The sequence below is a fragment of the Acinonyx jubatus genome, chromosome B2, assembly GCF_027475565.1.
Source record: "Acinonyx jubatus isolate Ajub_Pintada_27869175 chromosome B2, VMU_Ajub_asm_v1.0, whole genome shotgun sequence".
In the NCBI taxonomy this organism is placed as follows: Eukaryota; Metazoa; Chordata; class Mammalia; order Carnivora; family Felidae; genus Acinonyx; species Acinonyx jubatus.
The window spans coordinates 35,808,268-35,827,791 of record NC_069385.1 but is presented as its reverse complement, the minus strand read 5'-3'; the positions used below and the strand labels follow the sequence as shown (position 1 = coordinate 35,827,791).

Sequence of the window (19,524 nt, the reverse complement as noted above, 5' to 3'; positions counted from 1 at the left end):
TCTTTACTCTCTGTGCTAAACACACCGCCTGGCACAAAAATGGACAATCATTAAATACTGGGTGAACTTATCTGAAACGAGACAAGCTCTGCCATACACATCGTATTGAATGAACAAGCCACTAGCTCCCCAGCACCTCTAACAGAGATCACAGTCAATCATATGAATGCACAAATCAGTGCTGTCTGTCCCAACAAGATATTGCCAAAGAGAATGTGCTAATAATTTAGACTGGTATCACTATTTAACAAGCTCATAAGGATGTTATATTCAACAAGCTGTCATATAAAGTTCAAGTCTATTGCCATAATGGACAGAATAGATATATATATCCTTTTTCTCATTGTTCACATAAAAGACAATGCTTGAGGGGCGTCTGGCTGGCTTTTTATAAAAAAATATGTATAAAGAGTATGTGGCTCTTTATAAAAAATAAACTTAAAAAAAAAGACAATGCCTGATGTAGCTCTAATTCCAACAATTACTGGGGGTGTCACCAACAAGTCTCCACCTCAAAGGAAACCTCCTGTTTTCAAGGCATGGCATCTGAATAAGTAACTGCTGGTAAGACATCCTGCCTTCCTTTCTCCTCTACCCTTTATCTGACCACATTTGAAGCAACATGAGATACTCTTAACATTACATGCTTTTCTTCCCTTTTTAAGTTTTTTTTTTTGTTTTGTGTTTTGTTTTTTAGTTATCTCTACAAATCTTTAGTTTGTTTTTAGAGCTATCTCTACCTCTATCTCGTGGGGCTCAAACTCACAACCCTGAGATCAAGAGTCACATTCTCTGACTGAGCCAACCAGGGTTCCCCTATGCTTTTCTAAAATGTGCTGGCAACTGGGTAAGTTTGTGATACAATTATGAATGAGTGATGGAGGTCGATAAAGTGCCGTCCAACTACTGGTATCCTGATTCCAAACTGTAAGCAAACTGAGAGACCTGGAAAGATAGATCTTAAATGGATACTTAGGTGAACAGCGTGGAAACTGTGGGAAATCCAGAGCACTAGCCTATAGATTCCTGTACCCAAGCTAAAGGAGTGAACAACAGCCCTAGAAAGAATTCCCAGTCCTCACCTGGGATCTGCATTCCTGATAAGAATGAGCCAGAAATCTCCTTTACAGAATCTAAGAAACCAAGCCTTGAGAGCAAGCAGTCAGAGCACCTTGGTCCTTCTGGATATTTCTGCCCTAAAATTCCCTGGTTTATGGATTTTTTCAATTTCCTCATCCAAAAAGACTAGAAGTCAGTCTGAACCACACTGGTTAGAATGTATAGTTCATATAGGACACCTGGATGGTTCAATCGCTTGAGCGTCTGACTTTGGATTAAGTCATGATCTCATGGTTTGTGGGTTCAAGCTCCATAACAAGATCGGTGCTGTCAGTGAGGAGCCTGCTTGGGATTCTTGCTTTGTCCTCTTCTCTCACATTCCCCCACTTGCACTTTCTCTCTGGGTCAAAATAAGTAAATGCATTTTTTTTTTTTAAGTAGGCTCTACATCCAACACGGGACTTGAACTCAGGACCCTGAGATCAACAGTCACATACTCTATCGAATAAGCCAGCCAGGCACTCCTGTTCCTATGTATATTATACTTAAGTATACTGTCTATTACATAGTATTTTCAATCCACACATAGGTCCATCATTCTCAATCTTGTTCCAACTTGATATCCTTTGGGCATTTGTTATGACATATATAAGAACCAGTCTGCTTTCCAAATAATAACCGGGTCATGATTCTAGAGCACAGAACAAGCAGTCCAGTGTGCATCCCCTTTTTGGAATAGTTCCATATTTCAGTTTATAGATGCTATAAGAGTTTGTTTTGTTGTTTTTGTGCTCCTTTTTATTAAGACTATGAATTTTGGCAAATGTTCCATCAAAATGACATCTTAAGAAACCTACATTTTAAATGGAGAGGAGAGTATGAAAACACCTTCTGCCACCACAATCACAAAAACCTATGTTAGTAGGAACATCCAGTCAGGGTACAAAATTGCATTATTATGATAAATTGAATATTATAAAAGTATTATATCTGCAAGATTCAAACCTGCAGTGCAAAGAGCTTCTCTGATAAGAAAGTTGACAGGAATTTTTAACTATATCTGGAGAGCAAACATTTTCATTAGTAGAACTCAAGGAAAAGGGAGACTTATTTCAATTAAAGCCAGAGGGAGTATAGTAAGAAAGTGAGAGTACAAAAGATCTGAAGCTTGAGTGGCACATAAAATCCTTGTTGAAGTTGAGAGATGCTTTCCTCCACAATGACCACAATGGCCACAGAGCAATTCTGTAAGCAAGCTAACAATCGTTAAAAGTTTAGCCAGACCCTGAGTCATATGCCAGGATTCTAAAATGGCTTTTCCCTGTTGACAGTGGCTTGAAAAAGTCTTGGGGATTAAATGGATTTGAAACTACCTGAGCTAAGTAAGATTAAATATCAACAGCAACCTTCAAAAGGAAAACAAAACAGTCATCTAGAATTCATAGGGAAACAGAAGTTCTAAATGCCAGTAATTCATTTACTCAGCATGTGTCAAATGCAAATGGCACAATACAGATACCCTTTTCTCCTTCTACAGACTTCAGAGAAACAACATTCTTTAGGAACTGAGGAGGTATCTCTTTATCTTCTGCAAATTCTTATTATCTCATTCCTAAACCTGAATACTCCTTCTAGATTGGACAACAGTGTCACTGGGATGGACGCTTCTGGAAGTGATAGAGATTTCACTCCTCAACTTTCTGGTCGATACCCATCTCAATCTTTTTCCCAAATTAGAGCTTTTGTATTTTATCTGTGATTGAATCTGTCCAGGCTGGAAGCAGTTTTATGAGTGCCCCAAATTTCCCACCTTCTCCAACCTGGATAAGAAATGTTAAATGCATTTTCTAAAGATGTCTGAGGTATACACACCTAAAATGTACAGCTTCTGATACTCTCACTGTACAGATGTAGTTTTGGGGGGTTATTTGTTTTTATTTTGGTTTTTGATTTTGTTTTTAGTCATTCATCCTAAGAGTCTGATTCCTTAGGAATCAGTATAAATTTCCCACTTGTTTTCATAAACATTGAATGATGTTCCTTATAATGTTTGCTGTGGCCTTTGTTAATCAGCATACGGAGTTATTTCAGACATCTACCGTTTGCTGGTTTTATTTTAAAGGAGAAGATAATGGAGTTAGAGATTTTTAAAGATATCAGCTTGGGATAGGATATTATGCAAACTTGGATTCATTTAGCCCAAACATAAGGACATGATAACAAAAGCTAAAGAGAATGAATTTCATTAATGTGTCACACACTCTTTGAAGCACTTTAACTCAATATTGAAAAAAAAAATCCAGGATAGGTAGGTACTTGTATTACCCTATTTCACAGATACAGTGTGGAAACCTGAAGGAACATGGTTAGGTCCAGTAGCAAGAAAACATTGGAACCATTATTCATACTCAAGTACAGTCAGTTCCAAAGTCTGTGATCTTAAACATTATGCTATATATTTTATGCCTGGAGATCAGCATTTCAGTGTCCCTTGCTTAAATATAAAATGGGCACAAAATGTGACTCAACTAAATTAATTTTTCTAAATGTGGGGCACCTGGCTGGTTCAGACAGTGGAGCATGGGACTCTTGATCTCGGGGTTGTGAGTTTGAGCCCCATGTTAAGTGTAGAGATTACTTCAAAAAATAAAGTCTTGGGGCGCCTGGATGGCTCAGTCGGTTAAGTGGCCAACTTGGGCTCAGGTCATGGTCTCATGTCTCGTGGGTTGGGGCCCCGCATCAGGCTCTATGTTGACAGCTCGGGGCATGGAGCCTGCTTCAGATTCTGTGTCTCCCTCTCTCTATCCCTCCCCCATTCACACTGTGTGTGTCTCTCTCTCTCAAAAATAAATAAACATTAAAAAAATAAAATAAAATAAAGTCTTAAAAAGTAAAAAATAACATAATTTTTCTACATTTTAATTTCTGAAGCTCCAGTCTATGGAATTCAGGGATTTTTTTTTCTTTTCTTAGAACAATGTACACATCTCCAAATTTGCTTCTCTCCTTCATTCACACATTGCAGGTCGTTTAGGCCTCTTTTAATACAGAGGTTTAAAATCCCCATTTCCTGTAGGGCAATAGGTGTATTTCAATGACAATACTGTTGCCCCCTCCAAAATGAAAGACTAAAGCACCAGGTATTGAATTTGCTGCTTCCGGGAGGCAGGTGCGGGGGCAGTCTAGGGATTATCTAGCCCACTCTCGGTTGCCAGGACTCGTGGCCAGCCTCTGGCCTCTCTTCCTACGGGTCGCCCACCACTTGCGACAATGAGCTTCACTGAAGCCGCAGCAGACAGAAGGCTGATCAGAGACAACAGAGGCAGTCGATAAACAACTGTAGGTCGCAGCAACTATGAATCTGCAGCCAAACAGCCAGGACCTCTGCATCGGAATGTTCACACTGTGAATGTGCATTTACACACAGCCTCCGGGAGGCCGCCCCCCAGTCTTCCTGCTCATGTTCCCAGAGGGAGAATAAGTGGTGGTGAGCCTCTAGAAAGACAACTGTGCTCGCTTCTCTGTCCAACCTGTTTACACCTGTTTACACTTCCTATTACTCAACTTCTGGGAAATTCCACTTGATAGAATTCTATTATCATTGCAGCAAATTTTTGCATAATGCTTTTTTGGTAGGCTTCTAGCTTTTTGTGTGTAGACTCAAGGATATGGAAAGATTGCTGACACAATGGATTCTCCCAGGCAGCTTCTAAAGTGGACCGGCAAATTGTTGGAGACAGTCTGAACTCAGATTTGCCAAGCCACAGGCAGGGGTATGGTCAGTTACAAAATAGCTCCAGGCTTTACCCGTGAATCACTAGATGTGAAGCTCTGCAAAAGTAATCTTTAACCACTCCTTTAATAATCATAAAAGTCACATCTGCTCCCAAAGGGCAAGGACAATGCCTGGCTTGCTTGCCAGCATATCCAAGACCTGCCACAGCATTGACACTTAGCAGATGTTGAACGATATGTAGAGTGGAAGAATAAATACAGACATATAAACCTTATCAGAATCACGCTCTGGCCAGCCAGGCACACCAGTTCAGATAACGAGAGCATTTTTTCTTTCTTCATGAAAATACTCAAAGGAAAAACTATACTTTCCATAAACTTGCTCTATAGGATTGCAGTCCTTAAAACATTTGGTTAAAATTTTTCAGTAAAAGTGTTCATAATCATGCAATCTTTACTGACATATCTGGAGAAAACACAAATATTGTTTGGGAGCATTACAGAGTAGAGTTTACTTATATAGAGAGAAAATAAGTATATAGGTGAAAATGAATCCGAGAGGGTACATTTTATGATTCACGATACGAAATTTACTCACTGTTCACAAGAAATGTACCGGCTTCTTTCTCATACCACTTTCCCCAAAGCTTAGATATGCAAACAGATATACAATGTATAACTGCAAATGTGCAAAGCATCTATTGGTTTCATTTCCATTGTTCAGCATATTATTTTTGCCTTCAACAATAATTTATTATCAAACTTCATATTCCCAACAAAAATAAATTATATTTTATGGTAGTTTACAATTATAAAAATACTTTCATATACATTATTAATTTTACCTTTCTTCTTTTTTTTAATGTTTATTGATTTTTGAGAGACTGTGTGAGTGGGGGAGGAGCAGAGAGAGAGGGAGATACAGAATCCGAAGCAGGCTCCAGGCTCTGAGCTGTTGGCACAGAGCCCGAAACGGGGCTCGAACCTACAAGCCGCGAGATCATGACCTGAGCCGAAGTCGGACGCTTAACTGACTGAGCCACCCAGGCATCCCTAATTGTACTTTTAAAAACTGTCTTACTAAGTAACTAAAGAAGATATTACAATCACTCTTCATTGTAATATTCCCATTTTAATGAGAAGGAAATTAAGGATTAAGCAGAAAGGTATTAACGCCAAATCTCAGAGCGGGAAAGTAACAAAACTAAGACTGGCACACAGTCATAGCATGCCCAGTGCTCCATGCACTTAATGGACTCACAGGGGTGCCTGGGTGGCTCAGTCGGTTAGGTTAAGCATCGCTCTCTTGCTTTCAGCTCAGGTCAAGATCTCCGGGTTTCGTGAGTTCAAGCCCCACACTGCACTGGCAGCTCAGAGCCTGAAGCCTGCTTGGGTTTTGCTCTCTGCCTCTCTCTCTGCCCCTCCTCCACTCGCGCTCTCTCTCTCTCAAAATAAATAAATAAACTTAAAGAAAAATGGACTCTTATATAGATCTTCAAAGAAACCTTTTTCTCTCTCTGAAGCAGATCACTGCCAACCTCATGACCTCATACATTACCTAAGTATTTAAATGTCAGTTTAGCTAAAGTGGCAAAAATGGGTCAATACTAGGTAGCACTCTGACTCAACGGGCCAGGTTGTTAGGCAAATTATTGCAAACTTTATTCAGGAATCACACCTGATAAGGATATAAATAAGGGATAAAAAAGAGTCATGGAGGAAGCAGGAAATACATAGGGAAGAAATTAGTAATTCAGTAACTTTTTTAAGATAACAAAGATGTGTTGAAAGAAATCTCCAGTGACAAAAAGAAGCATGCTCCAGTCAATAAACCTTCTTCCACAACCACTGTCTTCACCCCTATGTTGCCAGGCCAGCTGCTCTGGCTAGAAAAGGGCCATAGCAGCCATGGAAGTTCCTGGGGATGAGACTCTGGTCTAAACTGGCACAGTCACATTTGAGCCCCTGGTCCTCAGACACACCCAGCTTTAGGCCACCAGCACAAGTATGCATCTAACACAGGCCCGGTAAATCTCTCATTATTAAGTGGGGAAGGCTGGGCAAACAGCTAGTTTCCCACATTTCACTCAGTATTCAGTACCCCAAGCTATTTCTTATAGCAACTCTTTTGAATATCCCATGTTGTTCAGAAATGCATTACAAAGTTAGGCACAAGAGCTGAGAAGATCAAAATTATAAACAAGTTCACCTTCGTCTCTTGAGTTTTTCAAAATTAGTTTCCGAAGTGAAGAGTTTCTAGGCTCAATTTCTTTGGGTCAATTAGCATCATTTATCACAGCTTAGCTTATCCCCTGACTTCTACTAAAAATAAACAAATGCATGCATGCATACATGTACCTATACATGTACATATGGAGGATAAGTGAAAATCAAGCAGTTTCCTAAGATGGTCTCTTCTATTCACAGACATATTAATTACTATCACCTCATATCAGGATTCCAACATTTTTTAATTTTAAATTTTTATTATTATTTTTTTTTTGAGAGAGAGAGAGAGATGGAGTGCATGAGTGGGGGAGAGGGGCAGAAGAAGAGGAAGAGAGAATCCCAAGCAGGCTCCACTCTCAGCGTGGAGCCTGATGCGGGGCTCGATGCCAGAACCCTGAGATCATTGATTTCAGATCTCAGCTGAAATCAAGAGTCAGACACCACCCTGTGAAGCAGCCAACTCTTAATTTTGACTCAGGTCATGATCTCAGTGTGTGAGTTCGAGCACCCCACAGGGCTCTGAGCTGACAGCACAGAACCTGCCTGGGATTCTCTCTCCCTCTCTTTCTGCCCCTCTTCCACTTAGGCTCGCGCTCTCTCTCTCTCTCTCTCTCTCTCTTTCAAAATAAATAAATAAACATAAGAAAAAAGTCAGACACCCAACCCACTGAGCCACCCAGGAGCCCCTGGATTATAATTTTAATGAAAACCAATCCTTAGGTCAGGCTTGCTTTTGAAAACATTGCTTTAGAACTTTAAAATACAAACCAGAATAAGTAAACAAAAGTTTAAATAATAACTACCTGTATAAATTACCATTAAGCAAAACAATGTATATGTTGGTGACAAAAGTGACCTAAAAATTAAAAATCTTGAATTTGAGCTAAGTTCTTCCAAGCTGTATGACTTTGGACCAGTTATACCAAATGAAGGGGTATTAACTTCTAAAGTCCTTTTCACCACCTAAAATTCTGTGAATTTTTAATGTTGGACTTAATCATGAGGCAAAGACAATAAAATAATGAAAATAATAAAACCCATGCTTTAAAGCAGTCCCCAAAAGAAACACTTCCAAAATTATGAACTGCTGGTCTGCAATGCACACAAAACTGCCATGTGCAAAGTGCCTCTGTCCTCTCTTCCTCCCCCGCCCTCTTCCCCTTAGATTCTGACAACACTAGGCCACTATGCCTTCTTGATGTTACCATTAGTGGTCCATAGCTGGGAACCAACTAATGCAACTGCCTTTTCCTCACCATATACTTTCTTTCCCCTCAAAGGATTATAAATACACACACATGTCTACCACACTTTCTTTGCTTTTACTTCTCATGCCGTACTAAATTCTATCTTGAGTAACCACACTGTAGTTTGGTTGTCTTTCCAGAACCCATCCTCCTATCTGTTGATAAATGATGGTTTGATCCACAGTGCCCCCATCAGTCCACGTGACCTGAGTGGGGATCTAGAGCTGAACCCAGAATCCTAGTGGATTAAGCCAATCAGTGTACTTGCCCCCCCTCAGTTGGAGCCTTAAATCAGGGGGGCTGGATACGTGATTGCTGAATCTAATCAGAGTGAACCTCGGGGCCTTTGCAGGTGCGACCACCACATAAAGCACACATTTTCCAAACACACGTGACCCAAAAATCTTGTGGTATGGGAGCCACCAAAGCTACCATGCCTCTAAATGGAGCTTAAGAATGAAGCTCCTGGAGTGCCCCAGAGCTAAGCTGAGCAGGCAGAAAGGGATCATACCCCAGTGGAGTTATGTGAACTCGACATCAAGCTTCAGCTGAATCGTCAGTTAGGAGAGAAAATAAATTCTGCTTGTATCTGGTCTCGGTCGCCTTTTCTGCCAACAAGCAACCAAAAAAATGTTTACGTGCTACAGACATGTAAATATTCAATAATGAATTTGGGTTCTACAAGTTCCTCACACACCTGAGGCAAGTTATGACGTAACCTCTCTAGTCCTCAGTTCACAAAGCGCAGAGGATTCCTATCTTAAAGGATTATCATGAGGATTTAAATTCATGGGAAACATTGATCATAAGGCCTGGCAGGTCGTAGGCACTCAGTACATGGCTGCTTTTATTGTTTTTTGCAAGAGCTCCTCTCCCATGTGTGCGAGAATAAATTAACCTAATTACTGCTGACAAGAATCAAAGTAGAAGTAGTACAAAAGGAAAGCTCTAGAATGTGTAGTAAATTTAGAAAATATAACAAGTCAAAATCTTCAGACTCTAAAGCTCTTTAAGGTGTCTAGAAGTACCTTTCAGAGTTTCTCTCCATCACTAAGCCGCACTCTAGCACTGATCTATCTGGAATTAAGCCTCTTCCGTTAAACACCAGTGTCTAGAATAAGTACCTGTGGAAATCATTGATTTGTAGTTTATTTATTAATCCAGCAACCATATTCTTTGTATTTCGAACAACACAGGTTAAGAGACTTTCACTTACAGTATCAAACATGCAGAGAATTCTGTTGTGTGTTGCCCCAAACTCCAGCTCCCAATATCATAACACAACCAACTATTATGGGTTAATATTAATTTATATTTCTTGGTTTTCATTAGTCTCTGCCATAACCATGTCATTATGCCAGTATTGTCTAAATCGCTAGTGAATGGCAAAAACAAATATAGCAGTGGTGATTTAATCAGAGACTTCACTGTTAAAACAGCCAGCCAAAGTAGACACGTTTAGAATAGCAAACGGATAACAAAACACACTTACAGCCTCATTAATAAGAAGGCAATTAGGTCTTCTGGGAAAATTCATTTTCTAAAAGAATGCTAAAGCAAGCTATAAAATGCAAGTAAAATTGTGTTTTGACATGAATACTATACACTGTCTATTACATCATAATTTTTCTCTTGAGAAAACTGACAAGAATCTGTTCTTAAATATGAGCACAAAAGATAGTAAAAAGAACACCAGTTATATTTAATGCATTCTATCTAATTCTCATTCATTACATTTGACTGTCCTTAAATGAGCTCCTTATTACAAAGATCTTTAAATTACACGTAGAAGCAAAAGATAAATATAAAACAAGAAACTGCTGCTAGTAATATCAGAGGGAATATCATTTCCTGTATCAACATATCAGTGTGCTAAATAAAAATTATTGGCATAGGTGGCTCAGTTGTTTAAGCGTCCAACTTCGCTCAGGTCATGATCTCACAGTCCGTGAGTTCGAGCCCTGCGTCGGGCTCTGTGCTGACAGCTTGCAACCTGGAGCCTGCTTCAGATTCTGTGTCTCCATCTCTCTCTGCCCCTCACCCGCTCACACTCTGTCTCTCTCTGTCTCTCTAACATAAATAAACATTAAAAAAAAATTTTTTTTTTATTGGCTGATATCACATTTGGTCCCTCGATAATATCCTTACCTTTAAATATGTTCATAGCCAAAACTATTTATATTTAGCCTTGTTTTATTCTCTTATGAAAATATTTCTTTCAAAACTGTTTGAGTATTCTTTTTAAAAAGTGAATACTACTGCTGTTTTGATGTGTCTGCGGCGTTAAATTATAATTAAGTAAATACTGATCAGAAATATAATTCCAGGGAAATAGGGAAATGTGTTTCACATTGTAATTAATCCCTTCACAATACTCTTAGAATTCTACAGGAAAGTGCATGTGACAAATCTTTTCAAGATGAGCTTTCTTTGGCCTAAAGCAGTATTTCTCAAAATTCAATGTTCAAGCAAATCACCTGGGGGTTTCATTAAAATGCAGATTCTGAGTCAGTTGTTCTGAGAAGGGCTCTAATAAGTGACTCCAAGATCATCACAAGTTCCCAAGGCTGCTGTTGCTGGTCCCTGGACCACAATTCAAGCAGCAAAATTCTAGGGCACCTTGGAGCTGATGAATCCAATGACCATGAAGCATTCAGTCATCAACCCCTGGGTAGGCTGTGAAGCCACCAGAAAGACTTCCTCTCTACTCTTGAATTTGCTGAATGACCCAAGAAGAATCATATCAAGGAGCTGTGGCCAGTATGTCACTTAAGCAGCTGCGTGGTCACCCCACCCCCCAACAAAGATTAGGGGAATCTCTGTAGCTGGTCAGCTGCTACTCTGGACGGGGTTTGGAGAATCAGCCTAAAAGCAGCTGGTTAAGGAACAGGCTGACTGGGAAGGGTTTATATAAATAGACACCAATCTGGAGGAAGATTTATTATTTCTTCATTAAAAGTATAGTACAATATATTATATACTCCATAGTTCATGTGTCCATGTCAGTGTTTTCATCTATGAAATAGGCAAAATAATTATCTATTTGCAATACTCTTTCCAAAATAGAAGTACAGGAGTTGGATTCCATCTGTAGATGTCCTTAGCTTCCTTCTCACCTGAACCTTTGGACGATGAAATTCTATCATTGTTAAGATATGTGTGTGTGTGTGTGTGTGTGTGTGTGTGTGTGTGTGTGTGTGACATACACAAAACACATACTTCTATCTTTCAGCCTTCCCAACAAATTAATGCAGTCACTCACCTAGACACTCTTTTATTTGGCCTTAATTCTGAGTTCCTCTTACAAAGGTAATTCCTAGAATGACTACCTGCAGAAAAATTCAGCCAGCACTGCCTTGTTCATCGTGTTTAGTAACAGAGCTCTACAATCATATAAAGTGGAAACACAGATTATTTCACTCAGGACTACTTAATTTGCTCCTAAAACAATTGTAAGTGACAAAATAAGCCACTTGTAATTTTTAATGGATTATCAACACACAGAGGAGAAAGCCAAAAACCCCAAGCAGAGTTAAGTGGTGATATGGCAATGTTCCCCGACTGGATCAATGCGGTCCTTCCATCCCAGGCCCAGTGTTTTCCCAGAACCTCGACACTCTGCAAAACCTCACAAAACCAAGTTGAATTATGTATGTTCAAGCTTTTTTTAATGTTTATTTATTTTTGAAAGAGAGACAGAGACAGAGCATGAGCAGAGGAGGAGCAGAGAGAGGGAGACACAGAATCCAAAGCAGGCTCCAGGCTTGAGATCATGACTTGAGCTTAACCGACTGAGCCACCCAGGTGCCCCTGTTCAAGTTTTCATTACTAAAATATTAACTACAAAAGAATTTCCATAAGAATACTTCAGGAAAATAAACATACTTCTCACAACACAATCTTCATGGAACTAATAAAAACTTTTATGTGGAACTAAGTTTCTTTAAGAACAGTTCATAAGAACACATTTCTACTAAGATGGAGTTTGAAGTCTGTAAACTATCTACCTCCAGAATTCTGATATCAAACATTCAAACAAATTTTCTTCATTTTCCACAGCATAGCTGTATGTAACTTATCTCACGGATGTCAAAATAACAGGCAATAAGGTCCTCAAGTGTGCTCTATCCCCATTTACAAAAAGGAACTTAAAGTCTCTCTTCCATTCAGAGATATATAAGCACAAACACTGTGACATTAAAATACCATTTCATGAAAAAATAAAATATCATTTCATGGATGTACATACAAGTTTATTTCTGGCTTCAGTTAAAATTAAAATTATCCTGATGGACAGACCTACTTACCTCGTTGTCAAATCCCAGTTTAACACATCATGAACTGGTAAGATATCATTGTCAAGATATCACTGTTCAGTAACTATGACAAACAGCATGAGTTTTGGCGAAAAAACAAGTCATGTTCAAAAGCAATTATAACCTTTTTAGGCAAAGAGAAACACACTTGATAAAGGAACACAAAACAAATACATATGATCAAAGGGTAAAGTCTGAGAGGAATACACAGAGGGAAATTTTTACCTCCACAGAATAAGAAATGAATGTGTTTGGACAAAGGCAAAGGCTGATTCCAATAAACAAATCAAAAACAAGGCTTCCCCCACTCTCTTTAGAAAATTAAAGATCAAACACACACACACACACACACACACACACACACACACACACACAGAATCCTAGTGTTCTTTGTTTTGTCTTTAAGAACAATCTGTAAACTCTCTTGATGTTTCCTGCTCTGAGTCGTGCAGTATTCCTCTTCCTGCTCTCCATGAAGAGCAAGCAGAGGAAATGGGAACAGCACAGGGCAGATGAGGACAGCATTTTCCATGCCTCTGAGAAGTACATCCATATTTAGCATGATTTACACTGTCTTTAATACCACCTTGAGCAGACCTAGATCACTGCACTTCAAAAGTATTAGTAGGCAACAACACAGTTTCTCTCTATAGGACCATATCACGTGAATCAAATGTTTTTTTTGAAGGCCACAAAAATGTGTTGTAAACCATCATTGGTAGAAATGTGAGATTTGGTGGGAAAATTGGCGTTTGCTCTGGGTACTGGTTGAGTCACATTTCCAGTTTTTAAGAACAGGTCCAGCACCACAAGATATTCAGTGAGAACAAAAAGGCTGTGATTTTGTGTGTGCGCATGTGGGCTTTGTTGTTGCTAAAGAGGAGTGGGAAGGAGGGTGGGAGAGGGGAAGAGTGGCAGAGGGGTTGACATAGTTTTCAAATTCGCATTTATGAATACAAAGAGAAGAGCTGTCAGCAGCACACATGCCAAAGCCCAAATAGCAGCCAGACCTGCCTCTTCCCGTCTGGGTAGGCCAGACACAAAACGACATCTTGCAATCTAGGAAAATCAGCAGAGTCAGATATATGGACAACAGTAAGAGAAAAACCAGTCCTGGAACTGTCCAGTTACATATCATTACTAGCGTCAGAATTTGAAGTTTCAATGAATTGAGGGACGAGGAAATCAACAAGCGAACCTTGAGATAAACTGTTTCTGATGTATTTTTGTAGTAGGTAGTAAGTACAAAAGACATTAACTCTACATACAGAGACATCAAGGAGTCAGACAACAGGAAAGTGTCATTGTTTAGATGAGTTGCGAGGTCCTATGGGATCAAGTGAGTTTGCGCTTACAGTGTGACATGTCAGGAACTGTATGCTAGGTGAAGTCAGGATCTTGAGCTGCATTTCCAGGCTCACATCATACTAGAGACACAATAGTCCCTCTCTAGGTCACTGATAAGACTGCATCTAAAACCATGCATATTTTTTCTCCTTACTGAGATGAAAAAGCTGAATAACCAAGAGTTGAACAAACAGCTAAATGAATGGACTGAAAATATAGTTCTTCTGTTGGTAGAATACTAGAAATGTTAATGACCCTTCCACAAGAAGCTCAAGTAACAATTTACAAGAGGTAAGCAAAAAAAAAAGAAAAAAAAGGATAATTTGTCTCACTGTGCTGATAAAATTATAGTCTGGCCAAACTAGCATGTTTATGTTTAATAAGGATTAAAACGAATGACCAGCAAGGGAAACACATACACATGCTCCTAAATTGTCACACACAGTGTGGCAAGGACACACATATACTGTCCTCACTCAGCGAGTGTGGGAGCAAGCAAAGGTGACTCATGTCAAGGTACTTACCCACCTTAATGTATGATGACTACACCCCCAGAGAACTGCATAATGCTTTACAACTTACAGTGTCCGTTCACATAAATTATTTCATACCATCCTCATAAAAACCAGGTGGAAAGGTTAGGACAGGTATTATTATCCCCATTTTATAGATGAGAAAGCTGAGCTTCCAGGTGACTTCATCTGTGACTTGTTTTGTCAGTCATCTGAGTCCTAGTACAGAAAACTTTCTCCTATTATAATATCAAGAGATAACATTGACACAATCCAGTGAATAAATGTCAGTGCATCTTTGTGCTTCTATGCCTCAGTTTCCCCAGCTATGCCGCTGGTATCATTTTAAGTGAAAGTAACGTAAGTTGATATTCATAGGCTGTTCTGGTTTTAAAGAGGTTCACCATGCAGCATTTTTACACTTTAATTCCAAAAACTAAGACAAAAATCACAGTCATGAAAAAATATTCTTAAATTTGTGGTTTAAACAAAGCACACTGGATGAGTATATGACATATCCAATAATCCTTATTCTTTCAAAATTTGCTTTTGACACTTACTACATTAGGAGCCACATGATAGTATCTAAAAGTGGTAAATTGGCCTTAATGGATGTGATTTAAAAGATTTATTTAAAAGGTTATTTAAAAATTCTTAACATATATTTGTTTTAGACTTTTAAAGCATTTTGTTGAAATTCCTTAAAAGAAATAAAAGTGCATTATTTAAAGTAGAATATAAGGGAAAAAAACAGCAAGAAAGAATACAGCTCCAATGTCTGAATCTATGTATTTGCAACAAATCTGACTACCATAAAATCTGAGGGCAGCAGAATACCACATGGCTTAGGAAAGCCAAAACATGAAAATCTTTACAAGACAAACTTTTAATTCATGGAGAAAAAGGCATATTCACAATCTGACTTTAAGCAGGGGGAATAAAAAGCATTCATTTCTGGGCATCTATGTAAATCCTGAATGACAAAATTTTTAAGGCACAGTCCTGCAAGAATTGCATTTATCAGGACTGCACATTCTCTTTTTTACATGTAAAACATAAAGTCAAATGTTTTACATTGTCACTAAAGCAAAGTCAGGCATATTTAGTTAAATTACTTAGAACTGGATGCCAACAAATGCAATTGTTCATTAGAGATATCTAAACTCCAGGGATCAGAAAAGCTCATCTACACATTCTGTTAAGAGGAAATTTAATATTTACTAAAGGGTAAATAACATTGGAAAAGGCAAAAATAAAAGTTTCTTTATTGCTGAAAATTTGTCCATCAGCTGTTGAGACATTAATGGTTGCAACTCTTGAATACATGTAAGTTTAATCATGCAACTGGTAGGATTCAAACTTTCAATTAACAAACTACATGCCTTTTGAAGCATAGGCTCTCCGTGCAGTGACAAACACTGTGCAGAAATCAATACCCACTCTAACTTGCCTGCATATAATGACTTACATCAAGCACGGTTCCGATACCAACCGGCATTGTATGTCAGAGACGCATGCAGTAGAAATGCTTACTCCAGAAAGAATTAAATTAAGCCATCGGATCATTCATTGCATAGATCTGTTGCACTGCATACATCACCGATATACATAGCTTTTCCTCTACACGCTGCATTTCATAATCTGCCTCAGTGCTGTTGTCCAACTCCTTTTACAGAGTTCCACAGAAGGGGAGAGGGGATGGGAGGGAAATCAACATCCCTCCGGATGAAAACACTCTGAGTTTATTTCCGGGAAACAGGACAGCCACAACAACCGACAAGTGCAAAGTAAGTTCGTTCTCGTTCTCCGCGTCCTGCGGCCTCAGCCAAGAGCGCGGCTGTCACTTCCCCGGTCTTCTCCATCACCCCTCGGCCACCAGTGCATCTCCATCTGCACCGCGAACCAGGGCAGCACTTGGGCTTGCCAGCCGAGCCGAGCTGGGTGGACTGGCGAGAAAAGTTGTCAGGACCGGCGAGAGGCAGACAAGCGCCCGGGAGCCCGCTCCCGAGCATGCACCTGGTGAAACTTCAGAGCCCCCAGAGGAGAAACCGAAAGAAGCAACCAAGGAAAGATAATAAAACTGGAAGGGTACAGAGTACAGGGCTGGGAGAGACGGGGTTTCGCGGACTTCTCTAAGTGGCTTTACCAAGAACCCCAAGAGCCAACCTGCAAGACCGCACCACATCCCTCCCTTTGGGCTCTCCCAGCTGCCGGCGGTCGTTGATAGCCCCCATCATTCAGGCGGGCTCCGGGGGTCACCGCGCCAGCTTCGCGGTGCTCTGCCGGAGGAGCGGGCTGCCACCGCCCGGGGTCAAGCTTCCCCGGCTCGGCGCCCAGACCTCGCTGCGCAGGACGGCTCGGTGTGGATCCTTAGAATCATATTTCAAAACATCTTACAGTCTCCGCCAACACACACACGGAACCTACTCCACGCAGTGCCCTAACCCACAGGGCAAAACCGGGAGCAGCCAACACCGGGGGAGGAGAAAGGGACTGGGGGAGGGACAGGGAAGTAGTTAGACAATAGTCAAGGGAGGTTATTCCCAGGACAAAAAGCACCTGGCAAAGCGCGCCGAGGTCAGTCCCTTCCAGTCTCCACATTTCTGACAATGGCTTCCCGGGGACATTTTTTTTTTTTTTTTTAATGCTCCAGAGGCAGACAGCAACAAGCCCGCACCACGAGCAACAGAGTAGCCGTCCCCAGAGTCGTAACTACTTTTTCCTTCTCTCTTCCCCAGCGCGGTGAGCGTGCGCTGGGCGCCGAGGCTACCAGTTTAAAATCAAGGTCTCCCCGCGCTCCCGGACAGCCCTGCCAGCCCCGGCCCGGAGCGAGCCTCCAAGAGGAACAATGGGGTGCGGAGATGAAAGTTACCTGCGCCAAGTGGCGCCCAGCCGGGTGCCCCGCGTCCTACCTAGCACAAACTCTGGGGACATCTCTCCCTCTGCCCTGTGCCGCTCCCCCCCCCCCACCCGACTCCCCGGCCGCGTAAGCTTCCCGCGAATCCTTGCCCCCGGCCCCGGCAAGGAGCCGGCTCCAGCCCCCGCGAGCCCCGGGCCGGAGGCGTTCGTCGGGACTCCGGACAGCCCCCACCCCCCTCCCCCAGCCGCCCGAGCCACTCACCTGCGGAGAACTGGCCTTGGGCCGACCCCAGGGGAGACCAAGGGGAGAGGAGCAAGAGCGGCACAAAAACAGGCAGCGCCGCCGCCGCCGTATCCATGTCGACTTTGGGAGAAGTTTCAAGCAGCTTTGCAAAGAGCTGCCGGGGGGGATCGCAGCGAAACCCACGGCCGAGGTGCCGGCCGGGCCTCGCGCGGTGAGGGCGGGAAGTCCACGGCAGCCCGCCGGCACTTTTGCCTTCTTCGCGGTGCCCAAACTACCGCTGGGGCGCAAGCGTCGTCCGCGTCGCCGGCCGGCCGCGGCGGCAGCTCTCCATGCTCGGCGGAGGCTGCTCCTGTTAGTCAAGAGTTACTTTGCTCGGGGAGGGACGGGGGCGGAGCCGGGGGTGACGTCGCCCCGCGGGCTCCGGGAGCTTCGGAGGAATGCAGGCTCGGGCGCGGCGCCGCCGCCTCCTGCCGGAGAGTCGCGCGCCAGCCCCGGCCGCGCGCCCCGCGCCTCTCGCCGCCTTTGTTCGCCGCCCGCCGCCCGCCGCCGCTCGGGGGAGCGGGCGGGAAAGGGGATCTGCGCCGTTGGCTGCCCAGTTCCAGAAATCGGAGTTTGCGAGGCGACTGGTAAGCAGTGTGGCCGGACCACAGAGGACGGGCGCAGAGAAAGCCCGGCCGCCCGGACAGGGGCGTCTTGGGCTTCTGTCCCTGTGCGGTGCAGGTTCCACCGGAGCGGTGGCCGGTAGGAAGAAGCGGGAGTGGAGAGGCGCCCTAAGGAAACACCCACCTGCATTGAAAACTCCCTGTTCCTTATTCTTGTAATAAGGAATAAGACACCTGACCCCACCCCCAGGAAACTTGTTGTCCCTTATTATGTAAAAATAAAACTTGAAGCCAATAAACGTTCGGTAACGTTCCAGTGTGAACAGCTGGCGTGTCTCCTTTCTGGTTTATTTGTCATTTTCCGAATGTTTGGATTTACTCTCTGCTTCGCTGACTTTGCTTGTGGTTCTGAAACCTTCCGGCCTCTTTCCACGTCTTCCCTCAGGAAGAGCCTAAGAACTGCATCAGCGCTCATTATCCCTTCCTTTCGCATAGGTCTGCTGGAGTAGAAAAGGGCTTCAGCTTTGTTTTTAATATCTAATAGGTACTTAAGACATAAGTATTTAACAAAAGGACTTTGCACCGACAATGAAAACAGCAACGGATGATTTCATCCGGAGGAAAATGATGCTATATTATGACAGTAAAGTATTTTACAGTTTGCTGGTTCTTCAACAGCTTGAAGTGGTTTCACCATATGCCACACTTAACTTGCTTCTGCGAAAAGACTATATAGTGCACACTTTATTCCTTTTTGTAAAATATCAAGTAAAATAGATGCAGTCACAATTGAATACACACTTTTATTAAGAATTTTAATGTGGTAGATACAATTCTTGGAACAATAGGATCTATTGATTGACATCTGTCAGGTACTCAGATATCTTTAGCCTTTGTAAATAAGACATTGTGAAATGCAACTTAACATTCATATAATTTATTTACCAAGCCATATATCCCTCCTTTCTACAAATGAAATACATGCTATTAGTACTATTAGTGACCAAGTTTATGATACAACTGGAAATACATGTACGTATATACACATATAAAATCAGGAAGAAAAAGACTTTTTAAAATTTTTGCTTAGAATAGAAGCTTGATTAAACAGAATTTGGAGTTTTCTGACTGGCTGATTAGCACACTGACTATCCCAACACCTGTCAATTCAATTCAGCACAATAAAATTCATTCTTCCTTAGGGTGCAAAGAACCTTTTTTTTTTTTCAACTCACTAACCTATAACTGCTCTCACATCACTGTTCCTATTTCTTTGAGGAACATTCCTAAACCCTAGGTAACAAAAAACTGAAAGACATACATTTTCTTTTTGAAGGACTAAGGAGAACTTTGTAAAATTTAGCAGGAATATGC

At 41.6% G+C, this 19,524-nt stretch overlaps 1 protein-coding gene across 7 annotated transcripts in view; it reads right to left on the bottom strand.

Annotated features, from left to right (window-relative positions):
* PTPRK (protein tyrosine phosphatase receptor type K) overlaps positions 1 to 17,874 on the bottom strand; it is a 554,739-nt gene extending 536,865 nt beyond the window's left edge. For 3 of the 7 annotated variants that reach the window (XM_027056949.2, XM_027056950.2, XM_027056951.2), the window contains exon 1: positions 17,567 to 17,864. In XM_027056949.2, the coding sequence (XP_026912750.1) occupies positions 17,567 to 17,663 (97 nt within the window). In that variant the 5' untranslated portion in view covers positions 17,664 to 17,864. Of the gene's footprint in view, positions 1 to 17,566 lie in introns of all 7 variants that reach the window. The other 4 variants (XM_027056947.2, XM_053222258.1, XM_027056952.2 and 1 more) reach the window with 3 other exon arrangements.
* Between the last annotated feature and the right edge of the window lie 1,650 nt (positions 17,875 to 19,524).